This window comes from Mustela putorius, unplaced genomic scaffold (genome assembly GCF_011764305.1).
Source record: "Mustela putorius furo isolate JIRA1106 unplaced genomic scaffold, ASM1176430v1.1 tig00000281_pilon_pilon_pilon, whole genome shotgun sequence".
Classification (NCBI taxonomy): Eukaryota; Metazoa; Chordata; class Mammalia; order Carnivora; family Mustelidae; genus Mustela; species Mustela putorius.
Window position 1 is genome coordinate 584,348 of NW_025421343.1, and position 22,619 is coordinate 606,966.

General features: G+C 40.3%; 1 protein-coding gene across 1 annotated transcript; it reads left to right on the top strand.

Annotated features, from left to right (window-relative positions):
* The first annotated feature begins 4,243 nt into the window (after positions 1-4,243).
* Positions 4,244-15,356, top strand: SNRNP27 (small nuclear ribonucleoprotein U4/U6.U5 subunit 27). The gene is made up of 6 exons (XM_045078977.1): positions 4,244-4,352; positions 5,362-5,482; positions 6,316-6,428; positions 8,297-8,376; positions 13,360-13,424; positions 14,421-15,356. Exons 1-6 carry the CDS (start codon positions 4,319-4,321, stop codon positions 14,473-14,475), a joined length of 468 nt encoding a protein of 155 aa, XP_044934912.1. The 5' UTR covers positions 4,244-4,318; the 3' UTR covers positions 14,476-15,356.
* The last annotated feature ends 7,263 nt before the right edge of the window (positions 15,357-22,619 follow it).

Sequence of the window (22,619 nt, forward strand, 5' to 3'; positions counted from 1 at the left end):
TACAATACTTTTGTAAAAGCTGGTGATTTTTTAAAAATAGGACTAGCAAAGTAAAACAAAATTTAACCAAGGCTAGAGAATAGTACATTTGCGGACAGTCACAGATTACTAATGTTGGTTCTTATGTAAGGTATACACATACTTTAAATACAGTTTGCCTTTATTGAAAAACTACTGTCTGGTTGGGGAGGGAACTTAAAAGCAAGTGTGGTCACAAGTGTTGATCCTACTCCACTTGAATTCCATTAAAATGGAATGAGGGTACCTCAAACTGTTTATCAGAAATATAAAGGATTTTCTTCCAGGTACAGTGCTGAGAGATACACAGTGCTGGGTAACCTACATCCTGAGAGAAGGCAGTTTGATCAGTAAGTAAGGAAGCCCTAGCACAACCCATTTCTGTCCCACAATTTAAAGGGGAAGGAGACTTTTGGAAACACACCATTTCGTTTCCCAGATAAGGTTTTGGTTTTTTGTTTCTTTTTTTTAAAGATTTTGTTTATCTATTTGACACACACAGAGAGAAATCACAAGTAGGCAGAGAGGCAGGCAGAGAGGGGGAAGAAGGCTCTCCACTTAGCAGAGAGCCCGATTCGGGACTCAATCCCAGGACCCTGAGATCATGACCTGAGCCAAAGGTAGAGGCTTAACCCACTGAGCCACCCAGGCGCCCTCAGATAAGGTTTGATCTCCTTTAGGGAACTTACTCCTTTGGTTTTTCCCTTTCTCTTCTGTATCTTTACTTCTTTCCTGACTCATTCATACCAGTATTTTTTTTTAAGATTTTATTTATTTGACAAAGATCACAAGTAGGCAGAGAGGCAGGCAGAGAGAGAGGAGGAAGCAGGCTCCCTGCTGAGCAGAGAGCCTGATGTGGGGCTTGATCCCAGGACCCTGAGATCATGACCTGAGCTGAAGGCAGTGGCTTAACCCACTGAGCCACCCAGACACCCCTCATACCAGTATTTAAATGTGGTTAAGTTTCTCAACATCTTTGAAAAACCTTCCAACATTTACTTCCACCCACTGCCATATTTTGCCCTGCGTCAGTTAAACTACTCATAAGGGTTCTCCAAATTCTGTCTCCACTTAAAAACCCATGCACAACTCAACTCCACTAAAACTTGAGTCAACAAAGACTTTGTTGCTAAATTCTATAGGTTAGATGAGGGTTTTTTTGTTTTGTTTTGTTTTGTTTTACTACTTTCTCCTCCTTAAAAAGCAGCCTTCTGGAGCGCCTGGGTGGCTCAGTGGGTTAAGCCTCTGCCTTGGGCTCAGGTCATGATCTTGGGGTCCTGGGATCGAGTCCCACATCGGGCTCTCTGCTTGGCGGGGAGCCTGCTTCCTTCTCTCTGCTTGCTTCTCTGCCTACCTGCGATCTCTGTCTGTCGAATGAATGAATAAAATCTTTAAAAAAAAAAAAAAAAGCAGCCTTCTCTTAAACTTCTCTGACTTCACACCTGGCTCATTCTGTTTCTCTGTCCACTCCTTAGTGTTCTTTTGGTGACCCATCTTAGTCTCTTCTGGCTGTCTCCGGGCCCTTTTTTGTCCTGAACCTGCACCAGGAGATTTCATGTACTCCAATGGCTTCAAATGAACATCTGTATTCTGATGATTTTCTTTCCTTTTTTTTTTTTTAAGATTTTATTTATTTGAGAGAAAACACAAGACAGGGAGAAGCAGACTCTGCACTGAGCAAGAAGCCCAACATGGGGCTCAATCCCAAACCCCTGGGATCATGACCTGACCTCAAGGCAGACCCTTAACTGACTGAGCCACCCAGGCGCCCCTCTGATTGATTGTTTTTCTGTAGTTCCAGCCTGGATCTCTCCAGTGAGCTTCAGATACACATCTAGTTGGCATCTCCTCCTGAGTGTTCACAGAGGCACCTCAAATTAGCATGTCCAGATCTGCACATCATCTTTCTCCTGAATTTTTCATGTATGTCTTAATCTTAGCAAGTGATGCTACCATCTAGCTATTCAATTTTAACGTCATTCTTGAATCTTCTAATTCTCCCATCATCTGTATCCAAAATCATCAAGTTTTTCCCATTTTAGCAACTATTTCTCAAATAGAGCCACTTTCCACCTTACCTACGGATACCATTTTAGAACAGGCCAGTAATTTCCAATCTAGATTATTTTACCAGCCTCCTATTATATCCCCCCTCTAGTCAAGTATCCACATCAGTAGTTCTCTGAATAAACTCAAATCTGATTCCCTCCCATCCTTGAAAGCCCTCAAAGACTCCCTGGTGCCTTTGTCTCACAATAACTCTTCACCACAACCCCAGTTTACAAACCTACTCCAGCCTTTACATTTCCTTTTTCTTGCTTCTTGTCTTCACACATTCAGTCTCTACCTGGACAATCTCTTCCATCTCTCCCCACAAATGTCACTCCATTCTCCTGGCTAATTTCTACTCCTTCAGGTCTTGTTTGGTCATTATTTCCTCATAGAGACTTCTTGCCAGTCCTCCCCCTCGAAACCGTTAGGGACCTGTCCTGCAGTATCTAATTCTTACCCTATAGATGCACTTGCACGCTATTTAGGTGTGTGTAGCCCTCGCTGGACTGCAAATTACTCAGGAGCAGACTTGTGTTTTTTTTCACTGATTAATCCTCTGGTATATAGGTGTGCAACCACCTTCTTTATCAAAGTTTCACAAGCCAAGGCAATACTGCTCTGCTCTAATGACCCCAGGACCAGGTACCAAACAACTCGGGATAGCCCCTATGTCCCAAAGCGCACTGAAATTTTTCTTACCTCTTAAATCTCTTACCTTGGGGTGCCTGAGTGGCTCAGTCAATTAAGCATCCAACTGGATTTTGGCTCAGGTCATAACCTCAGTGCCATGAGATGCAGCCCTGCATCAGACTCAGCTGAGGGCTGGGCACGGAGCCTGCTTGAGATTCTCTGTCCCCCTCTTCCTCTACCCCACCCCTCCCTCTCCCTCTCTAACAAACAAAACCTCTTAGGCTTCCCCACCTCTGCTATTCCTGCATGCAAAAACCACAATAAAGGCTCTCACCCATGTTTTCCCCTTGCTCCTCCTGACCCCTGATCCATCCTAGCGCTTCCCTGTATGGACATAAACTTTGTGTATGGTATGTCTAGAATTGGTTTGGTATAAAATATTTTATGGGTGTGGGCAAGAACTAGAAAGAAAAATGGGAAAATGAGAACTGTATCAGGGTGGAGGATATACAGCTTTTACCAGGCCTTTATATAATATCAAGTAGCACATTTATTTATTTATTTATTTATTTTAAAGATTTTATTTGTCAGAGAGAGAACAAGAAAATGAACACAAGCAAGGAGAACAGCAGGCAGAGGCTGAAGCCGGTTCCCTGCTGAGCAACAAGCCCGATGTGGGCTTTGATCCCTTGACCCTGGGATCATGCATGACCTGACTCAAGACAGACGCTTAACCAACTGAGCCACCCAAATGTCCTTCAATAGCACATTTTAAAGCCCATCATGGACGCAAAGATGGGAAGCCACTGGGAAAGCGGGGCTAGAGGAGCAGACATGATAACTCTGTTCTCACCAGAATCTTGTTACCAAAATGGAAGGTTTTGTTCTTTCTTTTTCCTACTCAATACCGTTTGCCAAATAACGAAACAGTATTTGAGGGCAAGCAGGTAATTTATTCAGTAGCTAGAGAATAGAGAAGGGGAGCTCGTGTTCTATAGGCACGTTTTTCCTATTAGGTCTCATGGTCAGCGTTTTATGGGGTTAAGGTACTTAAGGGGCTGGTAAGCAAGTGGACCTTGGGGCTTTTGAGGTGGGGGGTGTGAAGAGGAGACGTCTCAGAATGAGTGCGCCAATCTTTTCTTCCCTTAAAATGGGTGCAGTCAGATCTATCATGGCACTGATAGCTGTGTTCTCTGTTACTACAATTAGATGTCAGTGAGCCGCAGGCTATGTGGAGGGTTAGCACGTGGCTGAACTGAACCAAACCGGTGGAAAACTGTGTCAAGGGGTCTTGTTTGGAGTCTATGGCTTCTGGTATCTGGCTTTAGTTTCTGGTGGCAAGCAGCATCTGCAAGCAGGACTCAAAAACTGGGCTATGGAGCTTGTATGGCGCTTGTTGGAGAGTCTCAGGTGACAACGTCCACGCTCAGACGTCGTGGCAGTCCGGCAGACTGCACGACTCTAGGCGGGCTCAGCCCAGCCTCCCTCCTTTACAACCGGAACTGTCCAGAGTCGTGTCTACGTTTTCCAGTCGGCGATGAAAAGCTCAGTACCCGATCTTACCGGAAGTTGTTGCGCAGTCGCTTCCGGGGCAGGGTGAGGCGAAGGAAGATTACGAATGGGTCGCAGTCGCAGCCGCTCCCCACGGAGGGGTGAGTCCAGAAGGAATTTGGCTGGTCTGGCCCTTGGTCAGAGGCGTGGCCCCCCTTCCCTTTTCTCACCCCAAGTACGAGCGCAGCGGAGAAAGGGGCCTTATTCTCCTGAGGAGGAGAAGGGGGGGGGTACGAAGACTTGATCCCTGTACTTTTCAGCCCTCCGGTGTGAAGGCAGTTTTCCCTTCTCTGAGTTAGAGTTTCGCGGACTCTCGGTCAGACTCATACAATAACCTGTTTATACTTGAAGGATTGAGAATCAGACCATGGTTCCCTCACTTAATTTCTGGGTGGCTTTGTGCAAGTCATCCGGCCCTTCTGAGGCCGAATGACCGTAATTAGACATGGGGGTAGTACTACCTATCCTTAAAAACTGGCCTGAGAATTAATGTCACATTCCATAACACTCAGCGTCTGGTAATGGCTAGTTCTTGAATGCTCATCGTTCGTTTCCTTCCCAGTTTATGTAATAGGGAAAGCGATATTTAGAATTTTGCGTCCAGGGAGCGTATCTCGTGATATCTTCTGGCACCCACCCCCATAAATAAGGCAGTGGGAAGTAAAGAACAGGACTTCGGTCGGGAGATCTCACTTAGACCCTCTGTTCTTCTTCGTCTGGTTGGTTTTTTATCACTTTCAACTAGTCAAGACTCCAAAGTTGAATGAGGCCACGATCCACATACTGCTATTGAGCACTTAAAATGTGCTCAGTCCGAATTAGGAACTGCTGTTTTTAAGTATAGAATACACTCCAGATTTCCTATTAAACACCAAAAAAAAAAAAAAAAGTCATCTCAGTAATTTTTATATCGCGTACATGGCGAAATGAGAATAGTTGGGATATATTGGGTCAAATAACAAGATTAAAATGAATGCTACCTGTGTCTTTTAATTTTTTCAATGTGACTCCTAGAAATGGCTGGCATTATATTTCCATCAGACGGCGCTGCTCTAGAAATTTGAAGTAATGTTTTGCCTCTGCAAAAAAGATTTTGTGTGTTTGTGTTAGAGCGCAGGCGGTCCCGGTCCACGTCCCGTGAGCGAGAACGCAGGCGCCGAGAAAGGTCCCGGTCCCGGGAGAGAGATCGGCGAAGGAGCCGCTCTCGATCCCCACACAGAAGACGCTCCAGGTGAGTGCAGAAACAACCCAGAAGTTGTACCAGCCCCAAAGAATCTAGTCGCTACCCTTAGTTTTGTTTTTATCACGTACACGGAATTTACAGTTTGATGAAATGAGGGGAACTTAAGCCCACCTTATTTTAAACTGAACATTTACATTGGTAAGACGGGGTTAATCACACACTATGCCATAGAGTTGCCTTGAGGAGGCAGTGAGAAATAATACATGAAAAACACTAGCGTGGTGCTTGGCAGGAGTAGGAAGTAAAGGTTTTGTATTTGGGGGTTTTTTGGTTTTAGGATTTCTTTGGTTTTGTTTAAGATTTCATTTTTATAAGTAATCTCTATACCCAGTGTGGGCACCAACTCGCAGTCCTGAGATCAGGAGTCGCATGTTCCACGGACTGAACCAGCCAGGTGTCCCTGTTTCGTTTTTACTAACTTTTTGGTGATGATGGTTTACTCAAATATATAAACAAGAATGTGACATCTTGAAAGAACCTTAGAAATGGACTGTTGATTCTTAAGTATCAATTGCTGTTTAAGTCAACTTTTTTGTGTGTTTGTAATTGTTGGAAACTTATTTTTCTGCCTTACAGAAAATTTTTTCAGCCCTGGCTGCACTGAGACTGATGATTAAAGCAATAAATTACACTTTTGGCTTTTTGTTAACAGTGAGGGCCTAGGCAGAACCTTCTTCCTTGTTCTGCTATGGGGAATGGAATTCTCGGAACCTGGCTTTTGTTCAGCCTTTACCTTTTTGGAGCTCATGTACATGTTTGCCAGTCAACACTAGTCATCAGTTATATCTCTGCTTCTGATATCTTTACTTATTGAATATTAGGTCCCCAAGACGACATAGATCCACATCTCCTTCCCCTTCTCGACTGAAAGAAAGAAGAGATGAGGAAAAGAAAGAAACAAAAGAAACAAAGAGCAAAGAACGCCAGATTACTGGTAATGTTATTAGATAAATAACTGTAGGAAAAACACAGCTGTATTCATATAACTTTAGTCATGATAAAATTATAAAAGCATAATTTGGGGACATTTAAGTATTAGTTTTTTTAGTGCTCATTGCATATGGTATTGAGATTTTGTTATTATTGTACCTTAGTGAGTTACTGGTTTTCTGTGGTGCTCTTGATATAAGAAGGACAGTTAAAAATGAGAATATTCTATTTTGGAAGTACCTTCAAAAGTAGTGTTGTATCTGACATTAAAAGTGGTCCTGCCCAAAGGCTCCAAGCATGTCCCTTTTTTTTTTTTTTTTTTTTTGAAATATTTTATTCATTTATTTGACAGAGATCACACGTAGGCAGAGAGAGGAGGAAGCAGGCTCCCTGCTGAGCAGAGAGCCCAATGCAGGGCTCTATCCCATGACCCTGGCACCATGACCTGAGCCAAAGGCAGAGGCCTTAACCCACTGAGCCACCCAGGCGCTCCAAGCATGTCCTTTTTTAAGCATTCTCTTCTGATGGAGGATGGAGAGCATATTTCCTCTGGGCATCTTAAGTTACACTGTGTCCAAACTGAGGAGGAATTTTTTTCCAATTTCCAAGTCTTTAGCTAATTTTTTGTGTGTTCTCTGCTGCTGAGATGGAATAACTTTTTTTTTTAAAGATATTATGTAATTTTTGAGAGAGAGAGAGTGGGGGGGGGGGCAAGCAAGAATATGAGCAGAGAGGAGAGACAGGGGAGAGGCAGAAGCAGACTCCCCGCCTAGCAGGGAACCCTGCCAGGACCATGACCTGAGCTGAAGGCAGAAGCTTAACCAACTGAGCCACCCAAGCACCTTGAAATAACTGTTAATCTGTTGCCACCACCCTTTTTATACAGGTCATGTCCCATGTCATTGGCCCCTACCCCTGGGTACAAAAGTTGAACTTTCCTATGAAACCTTTCCTAAGCTAAAATGGCATAAAGCAAAGAGTCATGCTTTTTGAAAGTTTGTGGTACACCACTTTGCTTTTTAAAAAGACCTACATTAGGGGGCGCCTGGTTGACTCAGTTGTTAAGCGGCTGCTTTCGCCTCAGCTCATGATCCCAGGGTCCTGGGATCGAGCCCTGCATCTGGCTCCTTGCTTTTCCCTTTCCCACTCCCCCTGCTTGTGTTCCCTGTCTTGCTTTGTCTCTCTCTGTCAAATTAATAAATAAAATCTTTAAAGAAAAAACAAAAAAGACCTACATTAGTACAGTAATTGCTTTTTTCTTAAAAATAAAAATCCTCTTGGGGCGCCTGGGTGGCTCAGTGGGTTAAGCCGCTGCCTTCGGCTCAGGTCATGATCTCCGGGTCCTGGGATCGAGTCCCGCATCGGGCTCTCTGCTCAGCAGGGAGCCTGCTTCCCTCTCTCTCTCTCTCTCTCTCTGCCTGCCTCTCCATCTACTTGTGATTTCTCTCTGTCAAATAAATAAATAAATAATCTTAAAAAAAAAAAATCCTCTTCACATTTCTTTTGGTTAGCAAAAAAAAGTACTAACATAGGTCTTTTTTTTTTTCTTTTAAAGTATTTATTTTAGAGAGTGTGTGTGTGCAAGCAAGCACAAGCAGGGAGGGGAAAGGGAGAAAGAATCTGAAGCAGACTTCACACTGAACGCAGAGCCCGACATGGTGCTCGATCGTACAACTGCAAGATCATGACCTGAGCCAAAACCACGAACTGGATGCTTAACTGACTAAAACTGACTAAGCCACTCAGGTGCCCCTAATGTAGGTCTTTTCTAAAAGCAAAGTGGTATACCACAAACTTCGGGAAGGTGGGATGTCTATATATAAAGTGATAGGAGTTAAAAAAAAATTTTATTTTTGTGTTATTTTTTTGCAGAGGAGGACTTAGAGGGCAAAACAGAGGAAGAAATAGAAATGATGAAATTAATGGGATTTGCCTCTTTTGACTCCACAAAAGTAAGTAAAACATGTAGCCAGTTAAACATTCCAATTTGAATTAATCCGTTCTTACTGCCACAAATTTCCATATTATTTTACTGTTGCTCATAATTTCTTCCATTCACTCAAGTTTTTTCCTTTAGAAGACATGAAGTATCTGTGTGAAGAGCATTGAGAGCATAGAGAAGGAAGCACTAAGCTGCCATTAGAATTTGGGGAGTGTTTGCCTGATGTTTATCTTCAGGGTGATCAGATGAAGAGGAGGAAGATCATTTGAATAGAGGGAAGAGCTCATGAGAATGTATGTAGGCATGAAGGAGCATAGTGTGTTGTGGGAATTTCAAATTCAGTGACTAGTAAGAGGTGCTGATGGGCTAGGAATGAGGTTAGAAAGTGGGATGGGGGGCGCCTGGGTGGCTCAGTGGGTTAAGCCTCTGCTTTTGGCTCGGGTCATGATCCCAGGGTCCTGGGATCAAGCCCCGCATCAGGCTCTCTGCTCAGCGGGGAGCCTGCTCCCTCCTTTCTCTCTCTCTGCCTGCTTCTCTGACAACTTGTGATCTCTGTCTGATAATAAATAAATAAAATCTTAAAAAAAAAAAGAAAGTGGGATAGGGAGCAAATTGTGGAAGCTTTTGATACTCTCAGCCATGCTAAGAAACTTAGAGTTGATTCTTTAGGTGCTGAGGAACAGAAGCAATGATGTGTGCATTTAGAAAGATGAGCCAGGGGGCACCTGAGTGACTCAGTGGGTTAAGCCTCTGCTTTCAGCTCAGGTCACGATCTCAGGGTCCTGGGATCAAGCCCCGCATCGGGCTCTCTGCTCGGCAGGGAGTCTGCTTCTCCCTCTCCCTCTGCCTGCTTCTCTGCTTACTTGTGATCCCTCTCTGTCAAATAAATAAATAAAGTCTTAAAAAAAAAAAAAAAGAAAGAAAGATGAGCCAGGACAACTTGGAGGACAGATAGGAGACAGGTTAGGTTGGAGGCAAGGAGAACTGCTGGGTCATGCAAATGAAAGATGATGAAGGCCTGAACTGAGGCCTGAATATTGAATCTACTCAGGAGCCAGATTTGGTGGTGGTGGTGGGAGTGAGTAGTCTTTGAGGACTCCAAAGTGACAGGCTGAAACACTAGGAAATGGGATTAACCAAGAAAGGGTTCTAGGGCAGAGAAATGCTGTTAAACAAGAATGAAATTCAGCTGCAGAGGAAGATGACATTGGGTAGCTGTATATATATCTTAAAGCTCAGAAGAGGGGAGAATTGGAAAGTGATTTTCCAATCACTAGGAAATTTGCTAACCTTGATCATAATACTGAAGAGAATAAGGAACTGGGGGAGGAAAAAGAGGGAGGGTTTTTGAAGATGATGATGAAGAGAAGGGATTATAGGTTGGGGGTGGGGTAAAGCGTAGAAAGAGAGATAGGGAGATGGGAAAGAAAGAGAAATGGGAGGAGGGGAGATAGAGGATGTGGAAAGAGGAGAGGAGAGAGAAGGAGGTAGTAAGAATAGAGAGTATGTGTGGAAGGAATATATATTTTCTTTGAGAATATAATTTAAAAACTTTCTCTAGAATTTTAAGTCCATTTAGTTTTATAAATGGAAATAGGTTCTTAAGAAAAAAATGTCAAAAATAATCCAAATCTTGTGAATGGATTGGGATAATCTCAGAATCTGTAAAAGTTTCTCACTAATGGTTGTGATTGTGTAGAGCTCACATTTTTTTTTTTAATTTTAGTTTTTATTTTTAAGATTTTATTTATTTGACAGAAATTGCAAGTAGGCAGAGAGGTAGGTAGGCAGAGAGAAGGGGAAGCCGGCTCCCTGCCGAGCAGAGAGCCTGATTTGGGGCTTGATCCCAGAACTCTGGGACCATGACCTGAGCCAAAGGCAGAGGCTTAACCTAATGAGTCACCCAAGTGCCCCTAGAGCTCATAAGTTTTTAAAATGACATTGTATATATAACCTAAGAGGAATACCCAGGCATGACTGTTTTGAGGTAAGAAAATTAGGAGCTCTTGTTCTCACAAATGGTTATTCCCCATTTTGGAATTTAATGCAGTTTATGTATCTGTTTTTTTTCCTTGAGTACACCAAATCCTTATTTGTTTTGCCAAAGAGTAGTTTATAAGTGAAATGGTTTATTAATGTGTACACTGAGTGAACAAAAATATCTCCAAAGTAAAGCAACTGTAATTTTGCTGTTGTTAGAAGAATAGGGAGGGGAATCTATCAGAATTATTTTTGGGGGGCTGGGGCTGGAGCAGAGGTTTCTATTGTTTGATGTTAAGTTTGAAATTCTGAGAATCAGATGTGAAACTGGAACCATACTTTTTTTTTTTTTTAAAGATTTTATTTATTTATTTGAGAGAGAGAGAGCATGAGCCGTGGGGAGGAGCAGAGGGAGGAGCAGGCTCTCAGCTGAGCAGGGAGCCCCCCATGGGCCTCAATCCCAGGACTGTGGGATCATGACCCTGGAGCCATACTTTTAAATGTAGTCTGTGCTGAAGGTGTTTATTTATAAAAGAAAAAAATAGGGGCGCCTGGGTGGCTCAGTGGGTTAAAGCCTCTGCCTTTGGCTCAGGACATGATCCTAGGGTCTTAGAATCGAGCCCCACATCAGGTGCTCTGCTCTTCCCTTCCTCTCTTTGCCTGTCTCTGTCTGTCACATAAATAAATAAATAATCTTTAATAAAAGAAAAAAATAGGTGAGAATTCATACATCCCATAAAAATAAAGGCTTACCATGAGAACAAATGATGTCATTTGTTTCCTTAAGGACATCTACAAGGATGTTAATCTAGTTGATATGCAGTTAGTTTCACGGCTATCAGTTGTAAAGCTTCTCTGTTCATTTGCCTTTCAGTAATGGTGTATCTTGTGATATTTCATCATAGGTCTGTGCTACTTTTTCATGTACCAGTGTGGTCACTTACTTTCCCTTAAATTTTCACATTCTAGAATGTTTCAGAGTTCGGTTATGTTTGTTAATGGGTAATTTTCTATTTCAGCATGTAAATCAAAACACGCTAATAATGTACAACTCTTCAAATAGTTTTCAAAAACCGATAATCCTTTAGGAATTGAACTTAATAAAATAGTTAGAATCATTACTTTCTTTTCTAAGCCAGTCTTTCGAAATCATGCCTGCTTTCTCTTTTTGGGAAGGTAAAATTATACACCTCAAGTAATTTACCCAGTATTGTACTCTCCGCACCCTCCCAAGAATATAGTGAAAACAGGAATAGAAAAGTAAGACCAAATACATGTATTTATTATTTTTTAAGATTTATTTATTCAGTTTTGAAGAGAGTGCAAGCAGGAAAGTGGCAAAGGGAGAGAGAGAATCTCCAACAGAACCTCCACTGAGTGTGAAGCCTGACACAGGGCTCAATCCCACCACCCCCAGATCATGACCTGAGCCGACATCAAGAGTCAGACACTTGATCAACTGAGCCCCAAGTGCATTTACTTTAGCTCCACCTCAAATATATACCCGACCTGTGCATTCCTTTAGGGCAGTGGAAAAGAATTCTTTTTTTATCCTAACAGAGATACCTAGTAAGTGTGCTATGCAGATAGGGGATACTCCCATGAGTAATGGTGGGGGAGGGAGGGAGGGAATTGGAGGTCACATGTGTATGAAAGAGATGGCATTGATTTCTGGTGTTCATATATTTAACAGTCATTTTCTGAGCACTGCAAGTTCAGTGGCCTAGGGTGTGAGAATGCAAAGGTAACTGATATCCGTATCTCTCCATCAAGAAGCTTTCAGTCTCAGAGAAAGTAACATGTATATACATCATGAAAATGGAAGGTAGAAAATGGAAGGTATTAATGAGGGAAGCACAGTTAACAGCCTGGGGAAGGGTAGAGGGTGCTTTCTGTCAGCTGAACCACTGGAATTGGCCCTTGAATGGTGGATAAGAACTAGATGGTTGGGGTTCTTGGATGACGGTTGAGAAGGCAGTTTATTTTTTTATTTTTTATTTTTTTAAGATTTTATCCATTTATTTGACAGACAGAGATCACAAGTAGGCAGAGAGGCAGGCAGAGAGAGAGGGAGAGGAAGGGAAGCAGGCTCCCTGCCTAGCAGAGAGCCCAATGCGGGGCTCGATCCCAGGACCCTGGGATCATGTCCTGAGCCGAAGGCAGAGGCTTTAACCCACTGAGCCACCCAGGCACCCCAGAGGAGGCAGTTTAGACATGAGAAACAGCAAATGATGAGTTAACTTGGCCAGATCAAAAGACCCATAAAGGAGTTAGTGAAAAAGAAGGTAGATGCCACATAAGAAGGGCTAAGATAAAAGTGACACTTAACATTAACACCTGTTATTCTGCATTCTGGGTTTTTTAAAGATTTATTTATTTATTTATTTTAGAGAGGGGACGTAGGGAGAGGGGCACAGGGCGAGGGAGAGAATCCCAAGTAGACCCTCAGCCGAGTGTAGCTATCTCATGACCCTGAGATCATGACCTGAGCCAAAATCAAGAGTTGTATGTTTAGTCAATCGACTGAGCCACCTGGGCACCCCTGTATTCTGATTCTTGATTGAAAAATCAAAATTTCAAGGCCTGTGCAAGAAAGGAGATCTGAATGAATGGTGACTGTTCCAGCTCTGATTTGAGCTGTGAGCTAAGGTTACAAGTTAAATTTTCCTAGGGAAAATATCCATAAGTGGTATTTGGTTTCAAAGAATTCTTGGACCAAAAAAGGTTAAGAACCTATTTCTCTGCATGCCTTGCATAGAAATATATATATATACCATGAATGTTTGTTGGCTTGGATATTTGAATATGTTAGATTATGTGTGACTGTAAAAATGGGAACAGAGTTTTAATACATGGGAGTTCTTGGAATATCATCAGTATCTGAAAATTCTCTCATTGGGCTTCACCATTCTTAAATGAATTTTGCCATTTGAGTATGTTTATAGGATCCAGCTCTTTGGGGCATTTAATATATCCTTCCCATTTTTTATATTTGTTTATTGCTTTTCTCTAGGGGAAAAAGGTGGATGGTTCTGTAAATGCCTATGCCATAAATGTGTCTCAGAAGAGGAAGTACAGGTATGCTTAGCTCCCATGACTATGTTTGAACTAATCATAAAAATTAGGTACTTGGGAAAGAATTTATTTATGAGATAGTTGTGTTTGTAGGAAATGTAGCAGTTTCCATATAGTTCCTTGTTTTGATCTTTGCTTATATTCTGGTGTGTTAGAATAATTTCCAATTTACATGTGAACTAATTACAGAGTATTAGTTCTATTACAGTGAAGACTGTTGGCGTAAATTTTTTAAAACTCAGCATTGTTCTTTTTTCAAAACAGCATATTCTCAAGTCTTTGGGCTTTAATTTTACTACATTTACAGATTTAAATTGGATCCCTCCTGAATTATTAACCTAGAATGATTGTGTAAGGATTTCAGCTACAAATGTATTTTTCTGTTGAGTATATTAAGTATATTAAGGCATATTTTATCAGTAGTACAGAAATAAACAATCCATACCTGAAATTTCACTGAATTCATAATGACATCTTCGAATGCCTTTCTCTCAGCCTTCACCAATGATAAAAGATTAGTATTCCAATTAGCTTAGAATATGTATAATGTGATCTAAGAATGCTGTGAGTTAAGGTGAGGACAGGAATCATCATTAACGGCCCTTTGTAAAATTATTTTCAAAGAAAGTCTTAATGAGGAGAACTAGTACAATATGCAATCAGATTTACATGATGGGTACCTATTTTAGAGCTCTTCTCTATTTCCTTATTATACCTGTAAATAAGGATTTTAAACCTTTTTTTTTTTTTTTAAAGTCTGTAGAACCTTTCCAAATAATTTTGGAAGTATATTTCTATCCTTCTCTTTGGATTTTAAAGAAATCTGAAAGGCTTTAGGTTATTTTGAAAATGACATAATATCCTTAATGTGCATTAAATAACCATGAATACTTTTTGCCCTAGACTTTGCCAATTTAAAGATGATTTATATTATTTTTTTTTATAAGAGGAGTCCAGAATTTTTTTTAATACACAATGAGTTTTCTCTTCTCATCATAGGCAATACATGAATCGAAAAGGCGGATTCAACAGACCTTTGGATTTCATTGCATGAAAACCGAAATGATAAAGAATAATTTTTTTCCTTTACCTTGTTCAGAAGAGTGGATTTTGTATTTCATATTTAATATGCATAAAAAACAGGATCACAGTCCTTCCTCCTTGTAAAGTAAGAAAATTTTTATTTATGATGTATGCAGTTCACATACCCTGACTCACAAAAAGGAAAGTTAAATACTGCATTTTTTTCTTTTAGGAAATATCATTTGAGGCAGTCAGCCCCATTTTTTTGTTCTTATTATTGTGGAATCTGTATAATGTTTTCTTGGGTGCACGTTAGGACTTTTTTAAACACATAAAAGTAATTTGGATGTAAGTTTCTCAAATAAAGCAATATTTCTACCCTTTTGTATTTGATAAATATTTGTATTGCTGTATAAAATTTTCCCCCTACACAGTTTTCTTCTGCTACATAGATTTAGATTTCATTAGTAACTTAGAAATAACGGGGGGGTTTTTTTTGCCCCAATTATTTCCTCCATTTATTGTTTTTCCCATTTTAAAAACCATATATGCTTATTATATAAAAACTTGGGAGAAACCAAAAAGCAAAAAGAAGAGCCAAAAATCACCTATATCTATCCCCAGAAACAATATTTTGGTATATATCTTTCCAGCCTCCTATGGTATATATTTATTGTCCCTACCCATTATATCAGAATTTATATGCTGTTCTCCTTTGCTGATCTTTTTTCTCCCATGTACTGTGAACAGTTTTTATTACTTATGTGTTATTTAGAAACTTAACTTTTAGTTAAATTTAGCTACTTGGTTGTACCATAATTTATTAACTGATCTTTTATGAGCAAACATTGGCTTCCCTCCCATGACTTGCTGTTTTAATTAAAACTGTGAGTAGTATTCCTGTTACATACATCTTTTTGTACTTGTTGCATTATTTCCTTAGGTTCCATTCTTAGATGTGGCATTGCTGGGTGAGATAAAGGGGTGTGTGTGCGTGTCTTAAGGCTTTTGATATATGTATGGCTAGAAAGGTAACAGCCATCTCTCACCAGTAAAGCATAAGCATTCCGATTTTCATATGTGGGCACCGGTGTCAGGTGTAATACTTTTTAAATTTCCAATCTGGTAAAATAGTATTTGGTTTTAATTTGTTCAGTTTCTAAGGAGGATGAACATTTAAAATGTTGGTCATATACACACACACACACACACACACACACATATATACATACATTCGTGTGAAATGCTTAAATGCTTATTCCAAGTCTTGGAGTCACTTCTTTTTTTTTTTTTTTTCTTAAAGATTTTTTTAAAAATTTGTTTGACAGAGATCACAAGTAGGCAGAGAGGCAGGAAGAGAAAAAGAGGGAAGCAGGCTCCCTGCTGAGCAGAAAGCCCAATACGGGACTCAATCCTAGGACCATGAGATTATGACCTGAGCCGAAGGCAGCGGTTTAACCCACTGAGCCACCCGTGTGCCCTTTGGAGCTGCTTCTTTTGGCAAGCTTTTCTTTTTCTTAGTTGAGGGGAACCCTTTTTATACCAAAGATAACAACCACTACCCATTCTGTTTCTTTTTTTTTTTTTTTAAAGATTTTATTTATTTATTTGACAGAGAGAGATCACAAGTAGGCAGAGAGGCAGGCAGAGAGAGAGAGAGAGAGAGAGAGGGAAGCAGGCTCCCTGCTGAGCAGAGAGCCCGATGCGGGACTCGATCCCAGGACCCTGAGATCATGACCTGAGCCGAAGGCAGCGGCTTAACCCACTGAGCCACCAGGCGCCCCCCCATTCTGTTTCATACCTTGCTGATATTTGAGGTTCTGTAGTTAGATTTTATTTTACTTTATTTTTGAGTAAGTAATATAAACACATGGAACACAATTCAGACAGAACAAAGGGTATATAGGGAAGAGCTAATTGTGTATCCTTTTAGAGATATTCCATATATACACAAACGTATATGTGTACATATCTTTGTTATTCAAATATAAGCAGACTCTATACACTATTCTGCATCTGTCCTTTTTTAATTTACTAGTAACTCCTAAAATTATTTCTTTTATCTTTTATTTAAGTAGGCTTCCTGTCTAGCATAGAGCCTAATGCAGGCTTGAACTCACAGCCCTGAGATCAAGACCCGAACTGAGATCGAGAGTCTGGCACTTAACCACCTGATCCACCCAGGCGCCCCAGGATTGTTTCTTACCAGTGCATGTAACATTGCCTCTGTTTATTAAGGGCAGCAGTCACAGCTCATTATAGGACGGACTATAGTAGTCCCTATTGATGGGCACCCATATTGGTTGTTTTTTTTTTTAAGTCTTTCGCTGTTTTTAAAAATTTGGGGGCACTTGGCTGGCTCATTCAGTGGAGCATGTGACTCAGGGTTACGAGTTAGAGCCCCATATTAGGTATAGAGATTACTTTTTAAAAAAACCTTTTTTTTTTTTTTTTTAGATATTTATTTATTTATTTGATAGAGATCACAAGTAGGCAGAGAGGCAGGCAGAGAGAGAGGAAGGTAAGCAGGCTCCCTGCTGAACAGAGAACCCGATGCGGGGCTTGATCTCAGGACCCTGGGATCATGACCTGAGCTGAAGGCAGAGGCTTTAACCCACTGAGCCACCCAGGTGCCCCTTAAAAAAACCTTTAAAAAAGGATTCTATGATCACCATCCTTGTATGTAAATAATTTTACAAGCATTTTTAGCTGGATTATAAATCATTATTACATCTAAGATTTGATCACCTGTTGTAGTTCTTTAAAAATTTTCCTGGCAAATTCATTTCCTGCAAAGAAAATAATAGTAGTGTGACTGCACTGCATAATACAGTGCACAGAGCACCTTGGTTTATTTTATTTATTTATTTAATCCGTAAGAGATAGAGCAGGTACTGTTATTTCCATTTCCCAGATGAGAAAGCTGAGGCTCTTCAAACCATAAAAGCAGGAAATACTAGAATTTACGCTACATCAGTTGCACAGTTTGTAATACCCATTGCCGGAATGTTCCTTCCCCCAGGTAGTTAGATTATTTTGCTTGGAGTTTTGCCACCTGAGCTGTTTGTCTTTAAATTATCCGCAATAAGGCCTATTTCTGACCACATTTGTGCACATACCCCACATTCATTAGCAAACTTTTTGGCTCTAACCTCAGTATATTTTGCATTCAACTGTTGCTTTTTTCCCCCAGATTTACTGAGGTATAATTGACATACAAAACTTTAAGTTATTTAAAGTATACATCATGGTGATTTGATAGACATTGAATCTGACCACCTACCATCTAGACTAACATAAGTTATCTCTCTTGCTTGGATTACTGCAATAGCTTCTCTTGAAGCAGCAGAGGCAAACCTTTTAAAATGTGCATCAGGCCATGATTTCAACTCAATTCATGATCTCAGTGTCATGAGACCAAGCCCAGTGTCAGGTTCCATGCTGCAGAGTCTGCTTGGGATTCTCTCCTCTCCCTCTGTCATGCCTACCCCACCTCCCCCCACCCCATACACTCACTCTCACTTGCTCTTGCTCTCTGTCTCTCACTAAAATAGATAAATAAATCTTCTTAAATAATAAAATCCAGTCCTTACTGCAGTGTACAACCCTATACAGTCTGAACCCTGGCTTCCCACAGTCTTACCTCCTTGCTGCTTCCTTTAACCAAGCTCCTGACCTTGCTGTTCCTTGAGAACATGTGTGACTGTAACTCAGAGTCTTTCCACTTGCTCTTCCTCCTGGAATGTTCCTTTCTGCTCCCCAACTTCCACCCTGATTTGCAGGGGTGGCTTTATGTCTTTGCCCAAAATAAGATCATTCCTGACCATCCTATCTAAAACAGCAACCCTGCTTCCCTCTCTATTCCTTTACCCTGTTTTACTTACTTTAACATTTTTAAAAATTGAGGAGAAATTCACACACCAAAAAATTCACCCTTTTACAGTGGTACCATTTCAGTGGGTTTTAGCATATTCAGGGTTTGGGGGGTTTTTTGTGTTTTTTAAGATTTTATTTACTTGAGAGAGAGCACAAGCAGGAGGAGGGATTGAGGGAGAGGAGAACAGGATCCCCACTGAGCCACTGAGCAGGGAGCCCAACATAGGGGACTATGACTTGCCACCCAGGCGTCCCTAGTATATTCTATGTATCATCACTGTCTAATTACAAAATATTTTCTTCACCCCAAAGAGATCCCATACCCAATTAACAGTCGCTCTTCATCCTTCCCCGCCACCCTCATTCCCACCACCCCTGAAACCACTAATGTACATTTTGTCTCTAAAAATGTGCCTCTGGCACCCAAAACGGGCACCTGGGTGGCTCAGTTTGGGCAACTGCCTTTGCCTTGGGTCATGATCCTGGAGTCCCGGGATCAAGTCCCGCATCGGGCTCCCTGCTCAGCTCTCTCACTCTCTCTCCAGTAAATAAATAAAATCTTAAAGATGTACCTCTTCTGTACATTTCATATAAATTGAATCATATAGTATTTGGCCTTTTATATCTGGTTTCTTTCACTTAACATGTTTTCAAGGTTTGTTCCCATTGTAGCATGTGTCATTACTTCATTCCTTTTTAAAGTCAATTAATAGTCTGTGAATCTACCACATTTTTACAATTCATCAGTTGATGGGCATTTGTACTTCACTTTCTGGCTTTTATAAGTAGTGATGCTTTGAACATTAGTACACAGAGTTTTTTTGTTTTTTTTTTTTTTTTTAAAGATTTTATTTATTTATTTGACAGAAATCACAAGTAGATGGAGAGGCAGGCAGAGAGAGAGAGAGAGAGGGAAGCAGGCTCGCTGCTGAGCAGGAGCCCGATGCGGGACTCGATCCCAGTACCCTGAGATCATGACCTGAGCTGAAGGCAGCGACTTAACCCACTGAGCCACCCAGGCGCCCAGTACACAGAGTTTTGTATGAACATATTTTCAGTTCTTTTGGGTGTATAACTAGGAGTGGAATTGTTGGCTCAAATATTAATGTTTGACTTTTTGAGGCACTGTCAAACTGTTTTCAAAAGCAGCTGCACTATTTTACATTCCCACCAGCATATGTGAAGCTTCCAGTTTCTTCATATGTTCTGCGAAGTTTCCTTTTCCTAGTAGCAGTTATCACTGCTTGACATACTGTATTCATTTATTACAGTCTGGTTCTTAAACACCAGACATCCAGCTCTGAGAATCAGGGCTTCTGTCTTGTTTGCTGCTGTAGCCCCAGCACCACATAGTGCTTGGCACAGAGTAAAACACCCAAAAATATCTGCTCAATCCATGAAAATAGTTCAGTAACCTTTTTTTCATTTAACCACTTCCTTTGATCTTTATGTTAACCTTTAGTTACCCAAGTCATAAGTGGACACATTTTTTTCCTGTAAAAATTTTAAAACTTTAAGACAAAGCTAAACCCCTTTTGAACAGTCCTGGTCCTGTTGCCCCTCTGCAGTGTATCCTTCCAGACCTTTGACTATATACTTGTATATGTAACAAAGTTGCAAAGGAGGAAAGTACATAGTTTGGGTTCTTTTTTTTTTTTTTTCTCCATAAATAATATGCTATAGGAACATTTTACAGCCTATTTAACTCAACACCGCCTTGGAGATCTTTCCATGCCAATATATATACACCTCTGCTTTTTTCAACTGCTACCACAGTGTTTTGTAAAAGGTACTACCACTTTGTTAAGATATTACTCTGTTTTTAAAGTCACAAATATTCATGGAGTAACTAATTTTTGGAAAGCAGTAAAGGTTTTTAAAGCTTGTATCATGATATTAGATCATCTCATAATATGATATCAGAGCATCCAAAGTAGCCACAAAGAAGGGGTTCATATTATGGATATATTATGTTCATATTATGGACATAGCAAATTTCATTCATTTTTATACTTCAAAGAATAAAATCAGTTCCTCAGAAACATAAAAAAACAAAATTTATTTTAATATCGTAGTGATTAGGTCCTAAGCTCAGTTACAAGTAGGGTTTTTAAATTCCCTTTCCCAAACTCCCAAAAGTTTGGAACTTTTTAGATATTTAAGGATTTTAATACCACAGTAATCTTCCTGCCACTCTGAGGGATTCACTGAAGAGGCATCTCTATCACAATTACCATAACATTTAATGAACCTGCCATTTGGCATTAGCGTTTACATAGTATTCTATGCGATCCTGGAACATAAGCCGCTCAAGGGAAGGAAGCTGGGTCTTACTTAGCCTTTTAAAAGATGCAGTTAAGATTATCTAACAAGTATAATACCTTCTGTGTTTATGCTTCCCCATTTTCAGCATTTTCTTTCTCTTTCCCAAGTCCGTTAGTTTATCTTTTTTTTTAAAGATTTTATTTATTTATTTGTCAGAGAGCGTGAGCGAGCACAGGCAGACAGAGTGGAAGGCAGAGTCAGAGGGAGAAGCAGGCTCCCTGCGGAGCAAGGAGCCTGATGTGGGACTCCATCCCAGGACGCTGGGATCATGACCTGAGCCGAAGGCAGCTGCTCAACTAACTGAGCCACCCAGGCGTCCCTGTTAGTTTATCTTGATGCCTGCTTGGAAATGTGAACTAGTCTTCGACAACCCATATTCGTGCATAACTTTTTATTAAAAGTCCTGGTCACAAAGTTTAGGTTCAAACATTCTGGAATTCCCATTTTTTATTTTTGGATTTGTGTCTAGTGATCAATGCTTTTTATAATGCGTTTGAGGGACGAGGTGCCGGGGTCACCATTTATACTTTGTTTTAGGATTTTTACTTCTTTCTTCAAAACCTATACTTTTAGATTATCTTAAGTAGACATTGTGTACATTTGTGTAAAATAATCTCTAGAAAAACAAAGTCTTTGTTTTGTACTACTTGATCTCCAGTAGATGGCACCAAATACCCTTGAAAATTCATGATACTAATTCCTAGGTGGTGGTACTGACTAATTGATAATTTCTTCCACCACCACGACCACCACCACCACGGGATAAAAAAAAATCCATTGTTCCATCTAATTCTGTGATTGTAATATGACTTAGTATTTTGTCCATTTTTTTTTTTTAAGATTTTATTTATTTGGCAGAGAGGCAGGCAGAGAGAGAGGAAGAAGCAGGCTCCCTGCTGAGCAGAGAGCCCGATGCGGGCTCCATCCCAGGACCCCTGGGATCATGACCTGAGCCGAAGGCAGAGGCCTTAACCACACTGAGCCACCCAGGCACCCCTTGTCCATGGTTTAAGATAAACCTGTTAGTGGGCATCTGGCTGGCTCAGTTGGAAAAGCATGAAACTCTTGATCTCAAGGTTGTAAATTCAAGTCCCATGTTAGGTGCAGATATTACTTAAGAATCTTCAAAAAAATAAATAAATAAGCCCATTGATATTTAAAATACTAATTTTCTATTTCTGACAACCTTTTCTTCCCTTTTTATATAGTGGTTTTCAATCACATTGATTCAAAGGGAAGGATATGGTACTGAAATAAGACTGGGCTAAAAAAAAAGTTGAGGATAAAAGACAAAGAATAAAGAAATCTGCTGAATGTTCATGATAAAGTCACAGAAAATATAAAAGTATATAAAATCCAAATTTAAGATAATGAAGTGTTTTTACTATTATCAGTTTTAGTACTTTAGTAGGATGGTACTCATTTCATTATGACTTTCAAATTTGTATTACAAATAACTTGCAATTTTAAAATGCTTATTAAATGGGGGCACCTGGGTGGCTCAGTTGGTTAAGCATCTGCCTTTGGCTTAGGTCATGACTTAGGGTCCTGGGATCAAGTCCCACATCTGGCTCCTTGTTCAGCAGGGAGTCTGCTTCTCCCTGTCCCTCTCCCCACCCTCTTCCCACTGCTCAAGTATTCTCTCTCACATTCTCTCAAATAAATGAAATCTTGAAGCAAAAAAAAAAACTTGTTAAAAATGTCATATCCCCATTCTCATTTCTCTTTGTGCTTTCTTTAATACATTTATATTCAGTGTATTAGCACTCATAAAAAAAATAAGCTTTTAGATTCAATTAACCATTAAAAGCAGAAAATGTTTCCTATAGGTCAGGCATGCTTTACTACATTTATTCTACTTGTTAATTCTGTTGACTTTAATTTTAATGGATTTGTCAACGACTAAGAAGGACACATTTGAAAAAATTCCCATGATTACATGTTTTTCTTCCTCTCCCCCCAAGTGTTTGAGTG

What these genes read in the sequence shown, in the direction of transcription:
- SNRNP27 (XM_045078977.1), top strand. Translation starts at nt 4,319, where the DNA reads ATGGGTCGCAGTCGCAGCCGCTCCCCACGGAGGG. An exon ending in CCACACAGAAGACGCTCCAG is followed by an intron (nt 5,483 to 6,315) that starts GTGAGTGCAGAA and finishes ATTGAATATTAG; the next exon opens with GTCCCCAAGACGACATAGAT. An exon ending in TCTCAGAAGAGGAAGTACAG is followed by an intron (nt 13,425 to 14,420) that starts GTATGCTTAGCT and finishes TTCTCATCATAG; the next exon opens with GCAATACATGAATCGAAAAG.